We start from the raw sequence: 19,711 nt of genomic DNA, 5'->3' as shown, positions 1-19,711 counted from the left end.
AAGCGTGCAACGAATTCAGCTGTTACATTTCTACCTTCCGATGTAATCTTGGAAATAGAGGGACTTTGAGGAAACTCATTACAACTGCTCGCACTTTGTCATCGCCTTCGTCGTGCTCCTTCGTCGACACCGTTGCGCCGACTCGAAAGCATTGGCGGACGTTCATTTCTTATCCGAAGAAAGAGAAAAGCGAGCCCCTCGGTTTCATTCGAGATACCAAGCCGCGTTCCCAATATCCGCTAAAACAGAAAACTGATTCGAGACACACGTGTACACGCCGATGGAGAACGTCGTGATTCTAAAGTAGCCGAGAATTTGTCCGCGGTATTAATAGCGTTTGCAACTATTCGTATTATTTTGGTTGCGTAATAGCGTATGCTAATATATACGTTACGAGACATTTCATACCGTCGTTAAGCATAATGGACACGCGTTTAAAATGAACTACTAGTCGATCAGGTAATTGTAATTGCTTATTAATTTGCATTCGATTGCGCAATACATAGAATATATGAAGATCATAGGGAAAGAATACGATAAGTCATATTTCCTACTTTTCACGGTTTTAGGATTCAAGTACATTGTCAATCAGTTCCATGTTAAATTTACAAGTTCATGTTAATCATAAAAATCACCAAAATGTTATTTATCACGTTTCCTCCTGTAATCTTCGTACGTATACGATTTGTCGCATCGATAGAAACGAGATCAGACAAATCAGAAGAACGAAGACAAACAAAAGGTAGAAAAAGATAGAGAGCTCGTAGTAGCAGCCTTCGTAAGAGGAAAGTCCCCTCGCCTATTTTTTTCTCCCCATGGTGGCCGCGGATGCTCGCATTTCGCCATCGTGTTCAGGTTCGTCGTTGCGCCGGCTCGAAAGTATCGGAGGACAGTCGTTTCTCATCCAGAGAAAGAGAGGAGTCGTTGGTTCGGTCGCGTACCTCGCGAACCACGACGCGTAAAGAAAGAAGAAAAGGAAAAGGGAGAGAGAGAGAGAGAAAGAGAGAGGGAGAGGGAGAGAGTAAGTAAAAGACACGTTGTGAGGGAGAAAGGGAGAAGAGATGGTTTCCTCGATGCTGTAAGACGATGGAAGGGATACCAGGCGCGCGGAAGGGACGGGAGGGAGGGGGTAGCGAGCCAGAGAACGGGAGGAACGGGAGGGTGTGCGATGGTAAAGGGGGTGGCGGAAGGGGGAGTGAACAGGGAACGAGAAAGGAAGGGAAAAAAGGCACGTCGTCCGAGTGGATGCGATACGCGCTGGAGATCGTACGCAATGCCTCTGGCTATCTAGCTTAACTCGTGAAAGCCTAACGAACGTTCTCCTCTTACCGACTACGTGAATTTCTGTCGTGCGCGCGGCGATCGCCTTCTCCGCGGCCAGACACCTGCGCGAGATAATGTCTCGTAATAGCTTCTGCACGAACCTCGGCGACCAGCCGACCCGTAATCTTTGGTAGTTTTCGCACAGCCACGGTATAAGATCGAAAATCGTACCGGAAGAATGGAATCTCTGTGATTTATATACGCGCGAGAACGTATATACGCTCGTTCCGAGTATTTTTCTATGAGTACATATATATACGTATGTACATAGGTGCATGTTTACAGGGGAAACTTGGCCGGTTCACGGGGCTCGTAAATACGAGATTTGTAGTCAAGCGGAAAGTAAATATTTTGGAGAATAAGTAGGCATCAAGATTTGATAACTTACAAAGAGTTGTATTTCAGAGTATAATAGATATGCGTACATATAGTTGCAATGTTTGAACTATATGTAAACACGTAGTAAAATTTTATAAATGATTAACGAAGATTGATTTCTTTGAAAGCGACGTGAATATATTTATTGCAACCTTGACACAGTTTCCGGGATCGTCTCTTCCTAGTTTCGAGAGAATCTCATACTTCGGAATTCACCTTCGAATCGTGAAACAAGACAGTTTTATCACTAATGCGCTCTGCACCTTGAAACATATGTTCTACGGAATTCTCTCGTATCGCGGCTATATATCGATGCCGGGTAACATTGTAATACGATACATGATGATATTTCATCTACTTTGCGGAGAGCGTGTATATGTACTATGTATTGCGTACGTATGAAACCCGATGGAATACATGGAACGAAGTAAGTGTAGAAAGACACATCATATGGAATCTACGTTGATCATTCAACTCGTGGAGCCGCGTTAACACACCGAACTATTCACAATTTCCACTTCTTCATTTTCATAGATATCTATCTACGAGTCAATTCATTTCTTAATGTGAGAAGCTCGCAAAAGATAATTACACGAATCGAAACTTGCGAGTGATATGTGATTGTGTCCGAAGAATGCATGCTCGTGACAAAAATCTATTTTTTCACGCTTACTTAAAGCTTGATAAACTGTTTCTTTCGTATTCGTGTTTTTATAGTAACCAAATGTATGGAAGATGATTGTTCTATAAGCTTCTCAAGAGGCAAACTAATCGATTCCATTTTTTATTCATTACCCAATTTCGATATATATATATGTAAGTATACAATTAAAGACTAACAGTGTCATATAATATTATACACAAGTTCAACTACTCCCTGCAAAATTCAAGATCGAATTTTAAGGTATCGAATCTTGGGTGATTCAAATAACCCTAATAATGAGTTCTGAAAAGAAGAGGGAGAAATAACGCACGCGTTGACGATAGTGGTAGCCAGGGCGGCTGGCAATTTACAACGGCGCAAAACAATTCGGAGCCACGTTGCCGTTGCTGCGTATGGATCGAGCTTTAGAGGCGGACGGTCTCGCGGATCTCTTTGTGCAACACGAGGGCCGCAGGGCCATCTTCTTTCTCCTCTCTGGACGGCCTCTGATACCTATTCCCCTCCTTCTTTCCTGCTTTCACATCTTCCTTCTTCTTCAACAGCAGCAACGGCGGCAGCAGCGTCTCCTCTGACGCCGCTCCTCTGTCCTCGCGACGAGTCATCTCGTTTAGGTCGTGCAAGCCGAGCAAAAGGGGGAATGAGTAGGACTCGATGGCGCGCGGAGACGCCGGGCGTTCGAGGAGCGGGAAGGAAGGGGCTCGCTAGCTGTGGCGTTGGTGCGAGGGGCGGGAAGGGCCGGTGTGCCAAGGAACGAGGAGAGGAATCGAGAAGAGAGGCGACAGGGTCGAGGGAGAGTAGCTACGGGACAGAAGGATATATGGCTGTGTATTATGTACTCGGGACCCGTGTTATATACGCCTCCGTTCCTCCGTGTATAAGTAAGCGAGCAGGTGTGCGTTTCCTTGTTTGTGTGCGTGTTGCTGTGATTCAGTGTGTTAGTCGAACTAAACGCGCGCGCACGCGAGCGATCGTGTCCTGGCACGATGCACGAAGGTGTGTGCGAACAGAGACTTACTTCTCACGCGAGTCTCTCTAACCAGCTCGCATCGAAGATGCGGCGAACATGGAATCACGCGACTCGCGTAAAAAATGATCCTGCGATCCTGAAGGGGGAGGGTGAAGGGAGAGGATGGCGTTGCGCGGCGAGAGATGGGATAATGGCACACCGAATGGATGAACGCGCGCAAGAGTGGAGATTCGAGCGGTGTTTGTGGGTGGAGTAGAGCGGAGAACAGTGCCAGACAAATTGCAACTGATAATTATCGCCAGTGCCGGACAGGGATATCGGGGTATGCTCGCCGCCAGATAGAATGACCAATTTTTGACAGTTACAGACACAGGGAATGGCATGGAGGAAATAGCTGGAAAGTGGTTGATTCGATTGAATGACCGATTGATGTGTTTCTGAAGTAAAAAGCTATCGGACGATTTATTAAATGCTGTTAATAATCGAGATATAGGAAATGGTAAATGCGTCGTTAATGCACGATCATTAGGATTTTCATTTCACGATATTTCTTCAGATGATTCTTCACCACAATAGATTTATCGATATGCACACCGGTAAAGGTATGTTATATATTTCTGAAAAAGTATGTCTTTCTTCTTCTGTTGGTTACAATGAAAGTTGTCTGTGTTTTTTGAGACGGTCAGTCATTAGTTAAATGACAAGTCTACATATTATCTACAGATCATGTTTAATTCATTCTGGCTTAATGAATTATGACTGTGTTAATGAATTTCTAATCAATCATTTATTACCATTTAAATATTTAGTTAACGTTATGTGACACACAACGAACTCTGGTGATCAGTATTATTATCATAACTCGTTTCATTGTCGGTCGCAAATCTAGTGGTATCGACTATAGATAATACAATTCTGCGAAGCACTTGATGATTAAGCAATAGATATGTACATCGATAAGGCTAGGTATAGACGACGCATAGGATAGATGTGCATGTAATTCTTTTTCGTGTTACATTATTTCGACAGTTAGATGATTTCTTATCATTTTCCTGTCACATGCGACATTATCGATACAGTATACATACATAGAATAAAGTTGCTACCGCAGATAAATACATGTATTTTATGTAAATATATATGTTTGTATATACAATATTACTCATTTCTGAACGAACTCGTTTCAGAAGTAAAATAATTATAGACATTTAAATCGTACTTCGTTCGAAATTTCAATAAATAGGCAATTTTAATCTGGTAGATCAACATGGATTATATATTTTTATAATTATTGAATTTATCAAATATACCATCATTTAAAACATGTTTCCATTTTATTATTTAATATCAATAATATTATATATTAATATATAGTATATATAATGTAAAAAATGATCCTTATATAAATTTTACACACACTCCGCGATCGTACAGACAGTGGGTATCCACGGAAAAATCGCACAGAAATTCGTATAACCATTATGTACATGTGCTATTATTTATTAATTATTTATGGAGCCAAAGGATTAGAGGAAACATTAATGCTCCCTACTTAAAAATTCCATGAGGCGGTTTTCGATGTGCCGTTATGGATTTTAATAAGTAAGTAGGTATAATGTTAAATCTACGATTTTTCTTACAAAGCATCGTGCTTATTACGTCTTCAAATATCATAATTTTCTTCTTATGTGAGATATGTGAGAACGCTACTCATGTATCGTTCGATTTGAGGTTTCCTGTGCAACCCGCTGCTTAGGCTAATCTACTTTCACTATGTAAGGAGGTTTGCTCACACACAGGGATATCTCGACTAATTTTTAATCGTCAATAATTAAAGAACAAAGTCAAAAATGCAATTTGGTCAGTTTCGATTTTCATCTTATTTTAGTTTCATAAATAACTGATTAAATTTTTTTACACCTGTTGCTGAACATCTTCTATGTTACAATAATTATAATAATATTAGTTTTTTGAATACAGACAAAGTTGTGCATTATTTCTCCCAAATGCTAACATTGGTATCAGTGGATAATATTCTAGTATCCAGTAAGACACTGCGAGTATTAAATTGAATATTTGTCGTATCACCCAGCCAATGAACGGTATATCTGTAAAACAATTTTATTAAAAAAGTATCGAATAGGAATGTACGAAATCTTTTATTTTAGATAATTATAAGCCATGTAATAGTCCTGTGTAATAGTTATCTGGAGTTGTTACTTATAACAGTTGGGATGCATAAAGATATTGAGTTAAGTGTGCTTTGCAAGTATTTTATCTGCAGTATCGATTAGTTCTTCTTTAGTTTTGATATAGAAAAGTGCATCTTTGAAATCTATTCATTTTCAGCATTTGATGGCTTTTTATTTTTAGGAAAGAGATTGCGGAACAACTAAAGAAAAGAATTTGTGATATTTATGGTGATAATAATGGCGATAACAAACGTATTACTTAAAGACGAATTAGAAAATATAATAATAGAGGCTACAACTTGAAAGATCGAAAACGAAGTGGCAGACCGATAACAATTAGTATGAATAAAATAGCAAGTTTAATTGGACAAAATCTAAGACGTTCAACAAGAGAGATTACCAATATATCACACATTTCACACAAATCGATTACATTGCATTTAAAAAAACTTGGTATGATGGACAAATGCGATGTTTAGGTTCCGTACGAACTACTGAGTAAGTACATGTATTTAAGAATTTAAAGAATCGCGACAGGACATATTACGCAACTTAATATTTAAATTTCAAGATCGATTTATAAGCAAAATCTATTGAATCTGATGTATTTTATGCTGTTATTATCTTATAATTTCTACATACTTTTTAATTCCTTTTTCTAGCAAAAAGCAATTACTTACTACATGATTGTAATATCAATTCACGAGTCTTTTGGTTCAAATAAGAGTACCAGCCAATGGGCTTTATATCTAAAAAAGAAAATTAGCTCAGTATCGCCTTTCTAATAAAAGTAAATAAAATATACTTAAATGTACTAACATTTTATTCCCGTTAGATTGTATGCGAGAGCAAGGAAAGCGTCCTCGTTTACTGACAAATCGACGTACCACAATCCATGCGTTATATTTGTCATCATCCGTAAAAATTCCGGACGCGGATTTTCTAAATGTTTTACCAATATTTCATTTTGGATTCTTTTACATAGTTCTATCGTTTCCTCCACCGTTCTTCTACAAATATTTATCCTAAAAAGATCGCAACAATTGGAGCCATTTCTTATCATGGAATTTCCAGTTTTGCTTTGTATATTTTATAAACCTATTACCTGTCGCTTACACCCAATAGGTGACCCGTCACTTGCCAAAAATGATTAAAACCTATCTTCTGCTCCTCAGTAGCGTACGCCAGTCCAATTTTCTCGGGACATACAAAGACGTACCCTAAGAAACCGAATTGCGTGATCGCCATGTCCTTCTGGTATATCCCATGGAGATTCTGCTTAACACGCTTTTTACTGACCTTCGCGTGTTTTTGTCGAATTGCGTTCAACGCACTGAACCATCTTCAATAGGAGTGTTTCAAGCAGATTTAATATCACAGATTCCATCGAATATTGTTATGCGATATTTAATGGAATGTTTTGAAACTCACTTCGAATTTGGGTCGAGCATGTCCGAGTGAAAGAGCGCATACATGAGTAGCAGCGTTTGGGAGAATCGCTTGTAAGACGAGTTGATCGTGGCATTTTGCCTGGTGAAAAGAAGGACCTTGAAAATAAAAATATATTCCTTACTTGAGCAACACAGTAATTATCATTTCTATTTTGGTTTTATGATGTTTTCGTCGGTTACCTTGAGCGAATATGCGGATTTTGAAAGAATATTTGATTTGCAAGAATATTTTTAGATTTGACAACGCAGAACCTCCAAAAAATGGAATTATAGAGAGGTTAGGTATTTAATTATAGGTTGTGATTAAAATCTGAATAATTTACTCTAATTGACACTTTCTTGTGCTCTTGATGTAGAAAAAACTAATTGATTTTCCATTTAAATTAAAACGCGTTACCGCGATGTAAATTACCTCGAGTATATCTGGAACGGCTAATATCACCGTCAGGCCTGACGCAAGTGCAGCTCCAAATCCTAGTAAATTTCCGTTATAATATTCCTGGCCTCTAAAATTATAATTTTCATTAATTACTTATGTGTTTTCTTTGCTTGTCACAATCACTTACACTTCGAGGGAAATTTTATTATTTATTTTAATTTTCTACTCACATTTTGAATAACTTTTCATCGAACCACTCAGGTAGATCATCCGGTGTCACTTTTACGAAGTCATGATCAATAATTTCCCTATCGTGCAAGATCAGTTGAAAATGCTCGTCCACTGTTGCCGGTTGAGCTAACAACAGGTACGAACATTTAGCAATTATGAGTTTCTAAAGTAGCAGATAAAAATTTGTCATCTCAACAATAAGGTTAATCCACTTTCATTGTGTTGATATGAAAGGAATGTATTACTTATACAATTAAAAAAAAAAAAAAAGAAGAAAAAACAAATACACAAGTATTTAAATAAATATTTACCATCGTTGATGTGTGTCTTAGTCCTCATTGTTCTTCGCTAAATAAAACGTTCTCTTTGAAATAATGTCAGAATTAAAGATTTCGCATAGAAAATTACAGCGTTCAACACGGCACTGTTTTCACTGTATTTTAACGCTTCGTTACAGGTTCTATTTTATTTAAATCTACAATATACAAAGTGTCCCAGATTATTTCAACAAGACGATATCAACATATTTTACTACGAGTTAAGATAAGAAAAAGATGTTATATAAACCTGTTGAAGAGCTTAGTTAAAAAATTACAAGATACGAAATAACAACAGATAATATTTATTTTTATTAGCTCCATTTCATAGTATCGCCCATTCTTATTAATACAAAATCGACGTCTATAAAAAATTGAATCTGCTACATTGCGAATATTTTCTTGGTTTTCTATAATTTCTATAAAATTCTTTGTGTTAACTCTTCACGTGAATTAAGTTTTATCTGGTAAACCTTTCACTGTTTCGTATAAGCAAAAAACAAGTGTGATATCTGGGGATTTTGGAGGTCAAGTAACTGGTCCTCTTTGATTTATTTATTTGTAAGAATTATTCTCGTTTAACCACATTTCCACAACATAATGTGTTGTACAACTATCTAATTGTATCCATAAATTTAAAACGAAAAAATAATGGCATGTTTCCTGCCAATTCTGGATCAAATTCATCTTGCAAAAGATTCAAGAAAGTATGTGCAGTTAATCGCTGTTGTAGGAAGTAAGGTCCAAGTAAATATTTTATTGTTACACATTCCTTCCAACATATTAAATTTGAATTAGCGTTAATATGCTCTTTTTCGAACAGAGTGTGGATTTAATGGTTATTGCGCTTTTTAAAAATACCTTCTTGAATGTTTAGTTAGAAATTATTATCTTCAAGGAGTACACACAAGTGCGATTTTGGCTCTTTCCATAATCAATGAACGAAAGTTCCTGTTACGCAATGTAATTACTAGGCAGCGTTCACCAAATAGTAGCTGTGAGTATTCTTAGTTTATAGAAAGCTCGGTGAACGCTTTCTCTGCAGCGTATTATCATCACAAACTTTCAAAATCCTTGGATTTCGATTTTCATCACGTCCATGTACATATTGTTGCTTTTATTTTACACAATGAAACGGTCCGCTTTCACATAATCGGCCATGAACTCTCCTAAACTGTATGTTACTTTCCTATTGAGAAGTCCGCCGATATTCCCGTACAGCATGTAAAGCATTTACATGTGTGAAACCGCAAATAAAATAAATATTGGCATATTTTCTATTGGGAAACTCTCGTAGCATGTTAATACGAGATCATACAACTTAATAACTGTCAATATTGTTAGTGTTAATACCAGTCATATTATCACAACCTCAATTTATAAACATAACTTGATTAAACAGATTAGAAAAATACAATCGACGTAGACCCACATTAAACGAAAATTGACCAGTTACTTTCGTTCTAATCTTTTTACTAAAGCACTTTTGTGTCTACATTTATGCAACATTTTTTTCTTATTTTCATTCGTACAATATGCTAATATCATTTTCCTGAAAAAACTGGGACACTGTACAAAAATCTCGTATCTCGTTACATAAATTATCAGGCAATGAAGATTACTTTTCTCTTGTTCTACGCCATATTGCGCGCGCAGCTTTATTGTACTTCATCGTCCGTGTCGTTAAATCTATATAACAATTCTTATCCCGTACTTTATAAACCGGTCATTGTCAGTTAGCGTACTGCTTAGTTTTATGGATATAATACTACTGAAATGCAGCGCGATGTTGAACTAATACTTCCATCGACGGAACTGATTTCGTAATCGCATTGTTGATTTATCGATAAATGTAATTTCTGAGTAACTTGTGATTGATAACTCTCAAAAATCAAAACGTAAGAGACTGCTGATTGTTGTCTAATAATGCCTATATCACCTATATTGCATCTGTATCACCAAAATTTATCACGATCATCTAATATTTTGAACACAATTGCGAAAGTATTCGTACACGTTTTTTGAAGCTAGCGGTGTCTACACTGGAATGACTGGAATGACTGTCATAATTACATTGATAAAATTTGAAACTTGAAACCAGTCTGAAAATGTAGCCTTCTCGGTTAAAATGACATTTACGAATGCTTACGAATGTGTATGATCATACGTTACGAAACAGATGCGACGCGATATACGATGGAACATTACGAATGATTAACGATATCATACTTGTCCGCGAACACATATCGATGCTGCTTACAATTGAAAAACCCCCGTGTGACTGTTCACTGACGAACGTTCACTTCACTCCACGTAATGGTACAAATAATTGGAGACGTTGATGAGTCGGGTATGGTTGGGAAGGCGGTCAACTGATCGTTGCGACTAATGGAACAATTTTGTCTCCACGAATATTTTGAGATGTTGATGAATCAGGATAAGCAGGTGGTGCTGCTATCTTTTCAAATGCTCCACTTCCAGTGGGCATGCTACCGTAAAAATCAGACTATATGAAACTCTTCTCTCGAAAGGTTAAGAGAATTAATTATTTATAACTTACTCTGGTGGAGAAGATATTATTGACTCGAAATCACGAACAAGATTATACCAATTGTTTCTAATAAAGAGACTTTCTCTCTCTCTCGAATATGTAATAACTTCCTAGTTGATGTTCACGGTTGAACGACACAAACGAAACTGCAGATGCCATGTCGAGCTCTAATATAGTCTGAAGCGGAGATTCCGAAATACGGACGCTGATTGGTTTTCACCCAACGCAAGAAAATGACCAATCAGGATATTCGCTCACAAAGCGTCATTTATTGCACTTACATGCGCTTGAAATGTGAAGGACTCTTAGTACTGACTATTAGGTAAGTCATGGAACTACGCTGGCCGACCCTCGAGCGTTGACGATCGGCTTTATAATAGTATAAAGTATGCTATTATAAATATTAAAGGAAATTTCGCGTTTTCTAAATTAATCTTTAGATCGCGAGGATGAGCATCATAAATTACTAACAAAAGTTCTCACATTTTTATTCCTTAGAACAAAACAAATTCCAATAATGATCTCACTAAATCTTCTAACTTATATATTAATATCTTGTAATTTCTTTATACATACTCAGATTCGTTTTTACTATCGTGCTGATGTAATTTCAAAAGTTTCTTTCGTTTTATAAGGAAATAATAGACGCAAAACATTTTTTATTTTATATTATTTTATTGAGCTGTGTATTATCTATTTTATTCTATTGGAATCAATAGTAAGCAGATGTATTCAAATCACGACTATGCTACTACACGATCACACTATATTTCTACGTTGGTTGTGCTTGCATACCACATATGTATACACGATGTTCAGTGTCCCATGAATGACATTCAGCGGTTATTGTTGTGCAATATTTCGAAGTCTAGATTACAATTTACTTTCTAAACTTTTAAGGGTTTTTGTTCTTTCTAAATTCTTAAACGTACAAATTGCAATAATACATATTTCGTCGAGAAATGACAACAAAATCTCGTCCTCAAATTGTTAATGCTGAGATATTGCACATTCTTGTGAAGATTAGAATAGTCAACAACAACGTGATGACGAGATTGCTTTATTTGTACAATGATCTAGCAATTATATAATATTATTGTATGTTTACGATTGTGTCATCTGTGAAATTGAATTTTTATGCATCGTGTTTTTTATCGATATCGCGAAGACGATTGCTAACAGAGGTAGTTTTAGCAGTGCGTCTCAACTCCAAGTAAAATACAAACGTTGCAATCGACATGCCAACGAGTAACAAGGAGAATCCAGCGCCGAGCGGCATCAATCCGAGAACTTGCACGTGTCCGTCGTACTTATCGTGCTCCACGAGAACCTCGCGTAGATTATAGTTATCCCGTCTGCGAATAACATCGCGCAAATGCCAAATAACGATACCGGTTTCCTTTAACCAGAGAATGATCTGTATACATAAGAAAAAATGGGAGTTATTATAGATACATATTTATGAGATACAGAGTAAAAAAATCGTTAAAATTTATAGATACTACATGAGATAAACAAATTATGTAGAATAATATTAGCATATATAATATTGGTATATTTTACGTAATTTTTTTATTTCATATAATATCTGTAAATAAACTAAACTTATAAATAATAATATAAAATTATAAATAATAAAATAGAATAGAATAGAAAATAGTTTTACAATTCACTATACCATCAATCAATTCCGTATTATCAAAATTGTTTTTATACAATCCTCCTCATAAATATCTTAGGATATTCCTTACTTTTACAAAAACTTGGGTATTTACTGTAGATCATGAATTTCAGATTACACATATGTTTTAAATAAAATTATCAATACGTACATATATGTGTAGTATCGTGGATTACCTAAAAAATATCGGGTAAACTATGAACAGTGTTGCGAGAAAGCCTAAATGCCAAAAGGGACAGGAAATTTCAATGAGCCGAGCGGCCCATCAATGTCCTCGGTCCTTCAGTCATATAATACCCGGAAGAAAACGTATGTGACCATGATCGTGGACGATTACGCAACACGTGCGTGGTGGAGATACGAGAGGATGACAAAGAGAGGCTTGAGGAAGAAAATCGATTAATAGTCAGTTGTTAATTGAGAGCCTAGTTGCGAGGAGTTCATTTGTTGCGAGTCGTCAGTTGAGTCGAGAGAGAGAGTTGCGAGTGAATTGCGGCTTGGTTAATCATTAGTTGGCGAATTGTTATGAGTTATTAATTGTTAATTGTCAGTTGTGAATTAACTTAGTTATATCACATTACTGCATTAAGCTCATATTAAATAACCATCGTTTCCTGTTTAAACCACCGTAAATAAATCCATCTATCAATAAATTTATCATATAGGATAGAAACCACTAGTAATCCTAATTTCTATAATTTTGATATCTTATATATGTATGCTTCCTTTTTCATATGAATATCATGCCTTACGTAAGACTTTTGGGTGAGAGTTATATTCGATTTTGAAGCTAAACATATGTTTTCCATTTTCTTCACGATCTTCAAAATATTCTTCGTCATAATATTATTGTTACGCCTGGCGACTCTCTACCTGGGCCAGGTCATACACCGTGGGCCCGACGGACAGCAGACGTCCGCTCCTTCTTACGGCGTACCCTCAATAACTTTAAGCCCCCGTCATAAATCCTATTAATTTGCTTGCTAAGGTCCTGCAGACAGAATAAATATCTTTTCTAAATCACCTTCTAAAGGTAAAACTACGGCTTGACAAAGGAAAGTTGAGTTTTCCCGTGTACGATGCTTCCTAATAACAACTTTCTATCGAGGACAGCTAAGACCCTTCCTAGTCCGCCAGTCTTCGTTTAACCAATTAACAACGAAGCCCATTTCCCTCATTCTCTTAGCCAAAATCGTCACGAACAAATCCGATGGTCTCGTGCGCTAGACACACCAATCACGAGTTTTCCTACGACACAGCATCGTCACTGTAATTTACTGCTCCTACGACCTCAGGAGAATCAAGTCAAACTTTTTCTACACCGTTGGAAGGGTCAACTACTTCTTCTACACCGCTAGAAAACTCACCAACTAAGTCCAAATCTAACGCCTGAGCACGAACATTCACGTCCTCTACTAAGTATCCTCTAGTGCTACGTCCACTAACGTACGAAGTTCAAGTCTAAGAACCTTGCTCTAGCGTGCATATCTATCTTACCTTCGGGCGACAAGTTGTCATCAAGGAATTATATCTACTCAACAGTGTAACTTAAGTGTTGGAAATAAAACCTTATAATTCTGTGAATCACAGTGTTATACTAACTCAACCACCCCTATTATCTTAACGGAAATCAGGGGATCGGTCAATTCACGGTGTCGATTGCTATAATCGTAATGGGAATTTACGACTCCCGTTGATGTCCCTCCTCGCGAGCTCGTCTCCCCGCGATTGGTCGAAAAAACAATTACAGTATTAAAAATGTTACAATATCGCTTGCATTAAAATTCGTTGACTTCAATTATTACCAATAATTTTGAAAGAAATTTTGTCCACCTTTGTACCTATCAAATTATTTCCATTTCCAATTATGTTATATTAAAATTTTCCTATTTAATTTGTGGAGAGATGTTAAAACAAAAAAATTAAACAAATTGCACTCATCATGTTTTTCTCCTGCCATATTCATTTATGTAGAGTTTTGATACTGAGAATCGTAATTTACCCTGTTTATGGGTTTCAAAAGCCATGGTTGAACGGCAAAAACAGCATAAAAGTGTCCCACAGGTTCTCTCATCAATCTGTAATTCTATTATAAACTATATTATTTTTAACTTGAATATTCTTTTTCAACACATGTATGAAACATATGTGGAATATAGTTATGCATAGATACCTTTAAGTCTTCGTTTGATATATAGTCGGTTGGAAAAAAAAAGGTGTCTAGAATTATTCCTGGAATAGCGTAATTACCTTGCATAATGAATTGTCTTAACTGTGTACTATTTTGTACTTGACGATATCTATTTGGCAGTTGCGCTGCATGTGGATTCTATTTAAATCAAATGTATTTTCTTTTTTAATGTGAATTTTGGAAAATTATCATTTTGATTGAAATGACGTACCGTGAGGTCGAAGAAATCGGCGAACGGAGGTGGTTGACCCGTTTTTCCCCATTGCAAATTTGCTTGAACAAATTGTTCGATGGTATCGATCCTAAAAATATTTATTATGATTTTTTATTTAAATTTATCTGCACAGTGGACATCCTCATTTGTTTCTTATGAAATTTAGTAAAGTTTGCAATAAATATAACCTAGTGTATATATACATGGTCGCGGTACGTGTATGAAAATTGTATAAACATTGTTTATATGTGCTGTTATTAGAGATGTATAGATATACATGAGATATATAGAGATATATATAAAAATTCCATCAGGCGGTTTTTGATATGCTGTTATGCAGTTTAATGAGTAGGCACGCGTAATGTATAATCTACGTTCTTTCTTACAAAACGTCGTGCAGAATGATTTATGGCTTGAAATGTCATAATTTTCTTCTCTACGACTTACGTAAGGTAAGTTGCTGTCTATGTATCGTTCGATTTGAGGATTTTTGCGCACCCCGCTGCTTACGCTGCCCTACTTTCGTTCGTGTAAGGAGGTTTGTTCGCGTACAGGGATATTTCGACTAATTTTTAATTGCCAATAATTAAAAAATAAATTTTTTTATTCTTGATTTTTATCTTATCTTAGATTCAAGAATAATCCATTAAATTTGTTTACACCTGTTGCCGAACACTCTGCAACCTTATATGTTGTGTGTGTTTGTGTGTATATATAGAGTGTGTATCCTAACACTTCTGGTTGTAGTATATATAATGTACTTCCATAATTACGTACTTACTTTGCATATTAAATAATATTATCAAAATCATATACTGATATACTGATATACTGATGTGAAAATCATATACTGAGAGCAATTATTTCTACTTCAACAAAAACAGATACGATTAGTAAAAGCAGAGACCAGTTAAAGCGAAACTATAGTAGTAGTCTGATAATTAGAAACTTCGATTCTGTGTTACCTGTCCTCGTAGCCTGAACTCGCAAGTCTAGCTGCAAGGCTACTGCAATAAGCTGTAATTATTAACCAGCCCGTAATCTGCCAGAAAAGAATCTGTAGTTTGTTCATCGTGGTTCCGACACTCTTCGGTACCGACATGCTTAGTAAACAGCCGATCAGATCGGTTAAGATAATTAGAAAATTACGATATCCTGAAAAGATTATTTTAGAAACTCACTCTTTCTTGACTCCTGAGTATGTTTATTATTTCTTTATTCAATGATGTTGATTATCAAAAATGGATTATATGGTATTATCAATAATGGTTTGTATAAATGATATAGCCCTTTGTGGATTACCGCCGCATATATGCGTTCTGCATAAACCATCAATTTGGCTGAGGAACTCATATATGCGTTTGACGAAAACAACTGATAGAGTCAGAAGATTCATATATGTGCCCCACGTAAACGCTTCGCTATGGTCGAGAAATTCATATATCTCATATATGCGTATATATAAAAGACTCACATGTATGTCATTTTATTTATCCTGTGGAGAATCGCGTCTATGCAGAAATGTGCGCTGGCAATTTTACTGACTATCGCGGCAGCAGTTTGGCCCTACGGTACGGTTGACTTCGAACTGTCCCGTCCGCAAAGGGATAGTATTATCAATAATGGTTTGTATAAATATAAATATATATTATATATATTTATATATACATATATGTAATGAAAAAACATGATTGAAGAATTATAGTATTTTGGAATCTATAAGATGATAATATGACGATGAAATATATGGCAAAAAGTATTTTTTATGGTTTCTTACGTTTTGGAAATTTGGGATCAATCCAAGTCCGAACATATGTATAGAAGCTGTGTAGAAGCAATACAGATAAGAGTAAGAGCCAAACTTCTTCTGAGAATGGTCTTTTGAGCGCCAAAAAGCCTGTGGTTCGATGAGGACGAGGTACCAAAAAATGTATATGTAGTTGGTACCAAGGTTCGGATAACTGTACGAATGTTTCTTGATCCAATATTAACCAAATACTGGCGAACGCTAAATCTACCTGCAGAAACACGGGATAAATATAAAAAGATTTTTAACTAATTTTCTATAATAAATAAATTAGTGTACCTTTTGATCACGTATCATTTGCATTATACCGCTCGTCCAATATGTGTCGTTGATTCGTTTGCCATATCTAACAAATTAAGATGAAGTTAAAAGCAAATTAAAGCTAAATTAATACAATTTTTCATTTTAATGAACAATAACAAATAATTCAAAGAACTAATGAAAACAAGAATGATTATATTCATTATATTTACGTGTAGTTTCCCTCTGGTTTTCTCAAAGTCCACGTGAAATTTAATTTTTCCGCCATTATTAGAAACAACCGCATTTCGATACCGTCCCAATCCAAATCTGTATTTTAAAAATATATCTTACAGCTCTTATGGCAAAGGTTGCATTAAATTATGTGATTCATTTATTTATATACCACTATCCATTGTGTATACTTCTGCTTGTACACCATTAATCGTTTTTTGAATTGTATGGTTTAAGTACGTCATAGGGGGAATATAATCGCTGCAGACTTGTAATTCTCTACCACGAAAGTTTACCTTGTCGTTTATCTGGATTTCCTTGTATCTTTGCATTTTAACAAAGAAGATGATAATGCCACACATTGAAATGATATTTACAATTTCTTCTTACGGTAGAACTTCATTTATGTAAAACTGTTTGTTTTTGCAATTGCTGTTGTATAAATACATCTTATTTTATACATCTATTCATTCGTTCTATTAGCTATTGTGGTTCATTTACATAATAGGAATTAATTAACATTTCTTTTCAGTAAATGGAGTTCTACCGTAATTTGTATTATTTATCACCATGTATTACCTGTCAACTTTAGTAAAGACTCGCGGTTTTATGTAGTCTTTCGATAGTATCCACATTCCCGACATAGAGACAATATTTATGTTTGCAATTCCGTACACAGAATTATTCAATAGACGAGAATCATTGGAAATATCGTTATTCACTATAATCAGAATCTCTGTATTCCACTGTAGCAACGGTATTCTATAATGAAACAGTTACATTTTTATTAAAAACGGAACAGATTTTATACACTCAACATGATTCTCTTATTTTACTTTTTTATAGACTCCATGATTCCTTCTTCACTTGATCCCAACAAAAAGAATTCGTGGCAGTCGTGCGTGTTCGATTTCAAGAGGTAATTGGATGGATAGATGCTTCTGAATTGACTGAACAATGTTTCCGAATCTTCAGTCGTATCTAAATAAAATTCCATAATTTTAAATTATATTCGTAATTTATAAGTAATTTAAGTAAAGAAACATAAATAAAACCCATAATTTATTTTTACTAACCACTTAAGAAAACGTTGCAGCATCCAGAAGAAGTAAACGACAACTTGATAAGTTTCGTAAAATACTCATCTGCAATCCACGACTTTCCCTTCGATAAGAAGATATTTCTTCTATCAGCCATCACTATAAAAATATACGCTACAAATGTATAAATCAACGAATACACCTTCATAATGAACTCGTACGATTATTTATACGGAGGCATTCCCGCCATTTAATTTATTTTGCGCGCAACTTAACCTTAACTCTACAAATGTGCCTCTCTAGCACCACCGATGTGCGGCGCTCTACCCTTTAAAATTTGATATTTAAAAACTTGCAAATCGAAGTATGATGAGAATAAGTTGGAGTTGCCGGTCGATATTCACAATTAAAAGTCGGAGCGTTAAGAGTTAATCATGGCGTTTCTTGAGGAAGCACAAATCTTTTCGCGAGCCAAGGAAACCCTTTGTTTAATCTCCAAATCGTGTGTTTTCCGTGTAGTGCAGCGTCGTCTCCTTTTTTTGCCAAGTTCTCTGTGTCCACGTAGGGCCAACCTGAGTGTAAGCTCCTCTTAGGTTGCCGGGAGTACGATTCGACGTAGAGGATGACGTAATATATACACAAGCTTCTGAACACGACGATACGTGCAATTTGAGTGGTCTATTGTACACAAACGTAAATTAAGGGTGTGGTTTGACGGCAGATAAAAACGACGATAAAAAAGTGTGTAAACAGAATTACAACTCATGGTGGACACAAAACACATAATTATAAACGAGTTTCAAAGCTTATAGCTTCGTTGATGTCTAATTGACGATGTTTTAAGTATTCATCGATGTCTCGTGTGTGAGAAGATAATCTAACAAAATAACATTAAATATCAGGTATGAGGAATATTCTTTGTTATCTCTGTCGCGGCATTTCTTTGTTTTTCATATCTTGCGCATTGTTCATGAAATATATATAAAATAGAATGATGTTTTTAAAGGTGAAAGTAAATTCTGAATTGTTATACGTTGTTTAATTGTATTCGAACAACTAATTAACCGTCAACTAATTAAACATATTAGATTAAATGTATTAGATTACACGAGATAAATGTATTTGTTTTCGATAAAACTGAAATTTAAATTAATAATAAAATTTTGTCTTCTTCGTATATTATTAATATATTAATAGTTGAAGATTCGTAGCAAGAATGATAAATCGTCATACAATAGCAAGTTTATTTTTACTATGATGTGACTTACTTCTAACTATTGGGTTAGCAGTTAAGTGATTGCGGATTTTGTCACTGCCACCTAATGACAAAATCCATAATTACTTAGTTGCCAACCCGATAGTAGAATATATTATTATCCATAAAAGTCGAAAAATTTGACAAGATTTTACTATGAGCTCCCAACTGACCAAAAATTTTTTCCAGGGTCTAGGAAAAATTTAATTCTGAAAGGATTAAATATTGATCGATAGCTACATATATCTGTATCATTAAACATGTTATCGTGAAGTTATTAAGAATGTCCATGACTTTTTACTCTGTAAAAAGCAATAAAAAGTACGGTGTTAAGCAATATATTATACATGGATCGTACAAGATATTACCTTCTTTTTCTTGCAGATGTTTTTCAATGAAATGCTTTTTATCGTATTCTACATTTCATTTACAAAATAGCAAATTTTTTTAATTGTATGAGAGTACTATTAAATGACAATAAATTTTGTATATGAAGGTTCAGAAGCGAATTACTGTAAGGCCATTAGTATTAAAATCGAGATAAGCAAAGTTTTTCTTCAATTAGATATGCAAGAATGATAGTACTGGCACTGGTA

General features: G+C 35.5%; 2 protein-coding genes across 4 annotated transcripts; both read right to left on the bottom strand.

Moving 5' to 3' along the window:
• Positions 1 to 5,134: 5,134 nt before the first annotated feature.
• LOC117235830 lies at positions 5,135 to 10,611 on the bottom strand. 3 transcript variants are annotated; one of them, XM_033498193.1, is made up of 10 exons: positions 10,463 to 10,611; positions 10,132 to 10,391; positions 7,897 to 7,933; positions 7,585 to 7,711; positions 7,388 to 7,481; positions 6,956 to 7,071; positions 6,630 to 6,866; positions 6,344 to 6,549; positions 6,205 to 6,273; positions 5,135 to 5,440 (listed from the first exon to the last, which is right to left on the bottom strand). In XM_033498193.1, exons 3-10 carry the CDS (start codon positions 7,922 to 7,924, stop codon positions 5,295 to 5,297), a joined length of 1,023 nt encoding a protein of 340 aa, XP_033354084.1. In that variant the 5' UTR covers positions 7,925 to 7,933; positions 10,132 to 10,391; positions 10,463 to 10,611; the 3' UTR covers positions 5,135 to 5,294. The 3 variants fall into 3 exon arrangements, with proteins under 3 accessions (XP_033354084.1, XP_033354083.1, XP_033354085.1); XM_033498192.1 differs by having other exon boundaries at positions 10,163 to 10,391; XM_033498194.1 differs by lacking the exon at positions 10,132 to 10,391.
• A 532-nt stretch (positions 10,612 to 11,143) lies between these two features.
• Positions 11,144 to 18,902, bottom strand: LOC117235809. The gene is made up of 12 exons (XM_033498165.1): positions 17,897 to 18,902; positions 17,657 to 17,801; positions 17,400 to 17,582; positions 16,993 to 17,144; positions 16,820 to 16,916; positions 16,626 to 16,692; positions 16,317 to 16,557; positions 15,505 to 15,694; positions 14,537 to 14,627; positions 14,308 to 14,463; positions 14,137 to 14,220; positions 11,144 to 11,870 (listed from the first exon to the last, which is right to left on the bottom strand). The coding sequence occupies exons 1-12, from the start codon at positions 18,066 to 18,068 to the stop codon at positions 11,589 to 11,591; spliced, it is 1,860 nt and encodes a 619-aa protein (XP_033354056.1). The 5' UTR covers positions 18,069 to 18,902; the 3' UTR covers positions 11,144 to 11,588.
• Positions 18,903 to 19,711: the final 809 nt, after the last annotated feature.

The sequence above is a fragment of the Bombus vosnesenskii genome, unplaced genomic scaffold (genome assembly GCF_011952255.1).
Source record: "Bombus vosnesenskii isolate JDL3184/JDL3185 unplaced genomic scaffold, Bvos_JDL3184-5_v1.1 scf7180000013320, whole genome shotgun sequence".
Classification (NCBI taxonomy): domain Eukaryota; kingdom Metazoa; phylum Arthropoda; class Insecta; order Hymenoptera; family Apidae; genus Bombus; species Bombus vosnesenskii.
The sequence above is the reverse complement of the archived record's forward strand: the minus strand, read 5'-3'. Positions and strand labels throughout refer to the sequence as shown.

Bases quoted from the DNA above. Each gene is read 5' to 3' on its own strand.
- LOC117235830 (XM_033498193.1), bottom strand. From the start codon at position 7,924: ATGAGGACTAAGACACACATCAACGATG. The intron at 7,712-7,896 runs GTAAATATTTAT...ACCTGTTGTTAG, and splicing joins TAAGACACACATCAACGATG to CTCAACCGGCAACAGTGGAC. The intron at 6,550-6,629 runs GTAATAGGTTTA...CGATCTTTTTAG, and splicing joins CTATTGGGTGTAAGCGACAG to GATAAATATTTGTAGAAGAA.
- LOC117235809 (XM_033498165.1), bottom strand. From the start codon at position 18,068: ATGAAGGTGTATTCGTTGATTTATACATTTGTAGCGTATATTTTTATA. The intron at 17,802-17,896 runs GTTAGTAAAAAT...AATTTTATTTAG, and splicing joins CTGCAACGTTTTCTTAAGTG to ATACGACTGAAGATTCGGAA. The intron at 14,628-15,504 runs GTAACACAGAAT...AAATATTTTTAG, and splicing joins AGTTCAGGCTACGAGGACAG to GATCGATACCATCGAACAAT.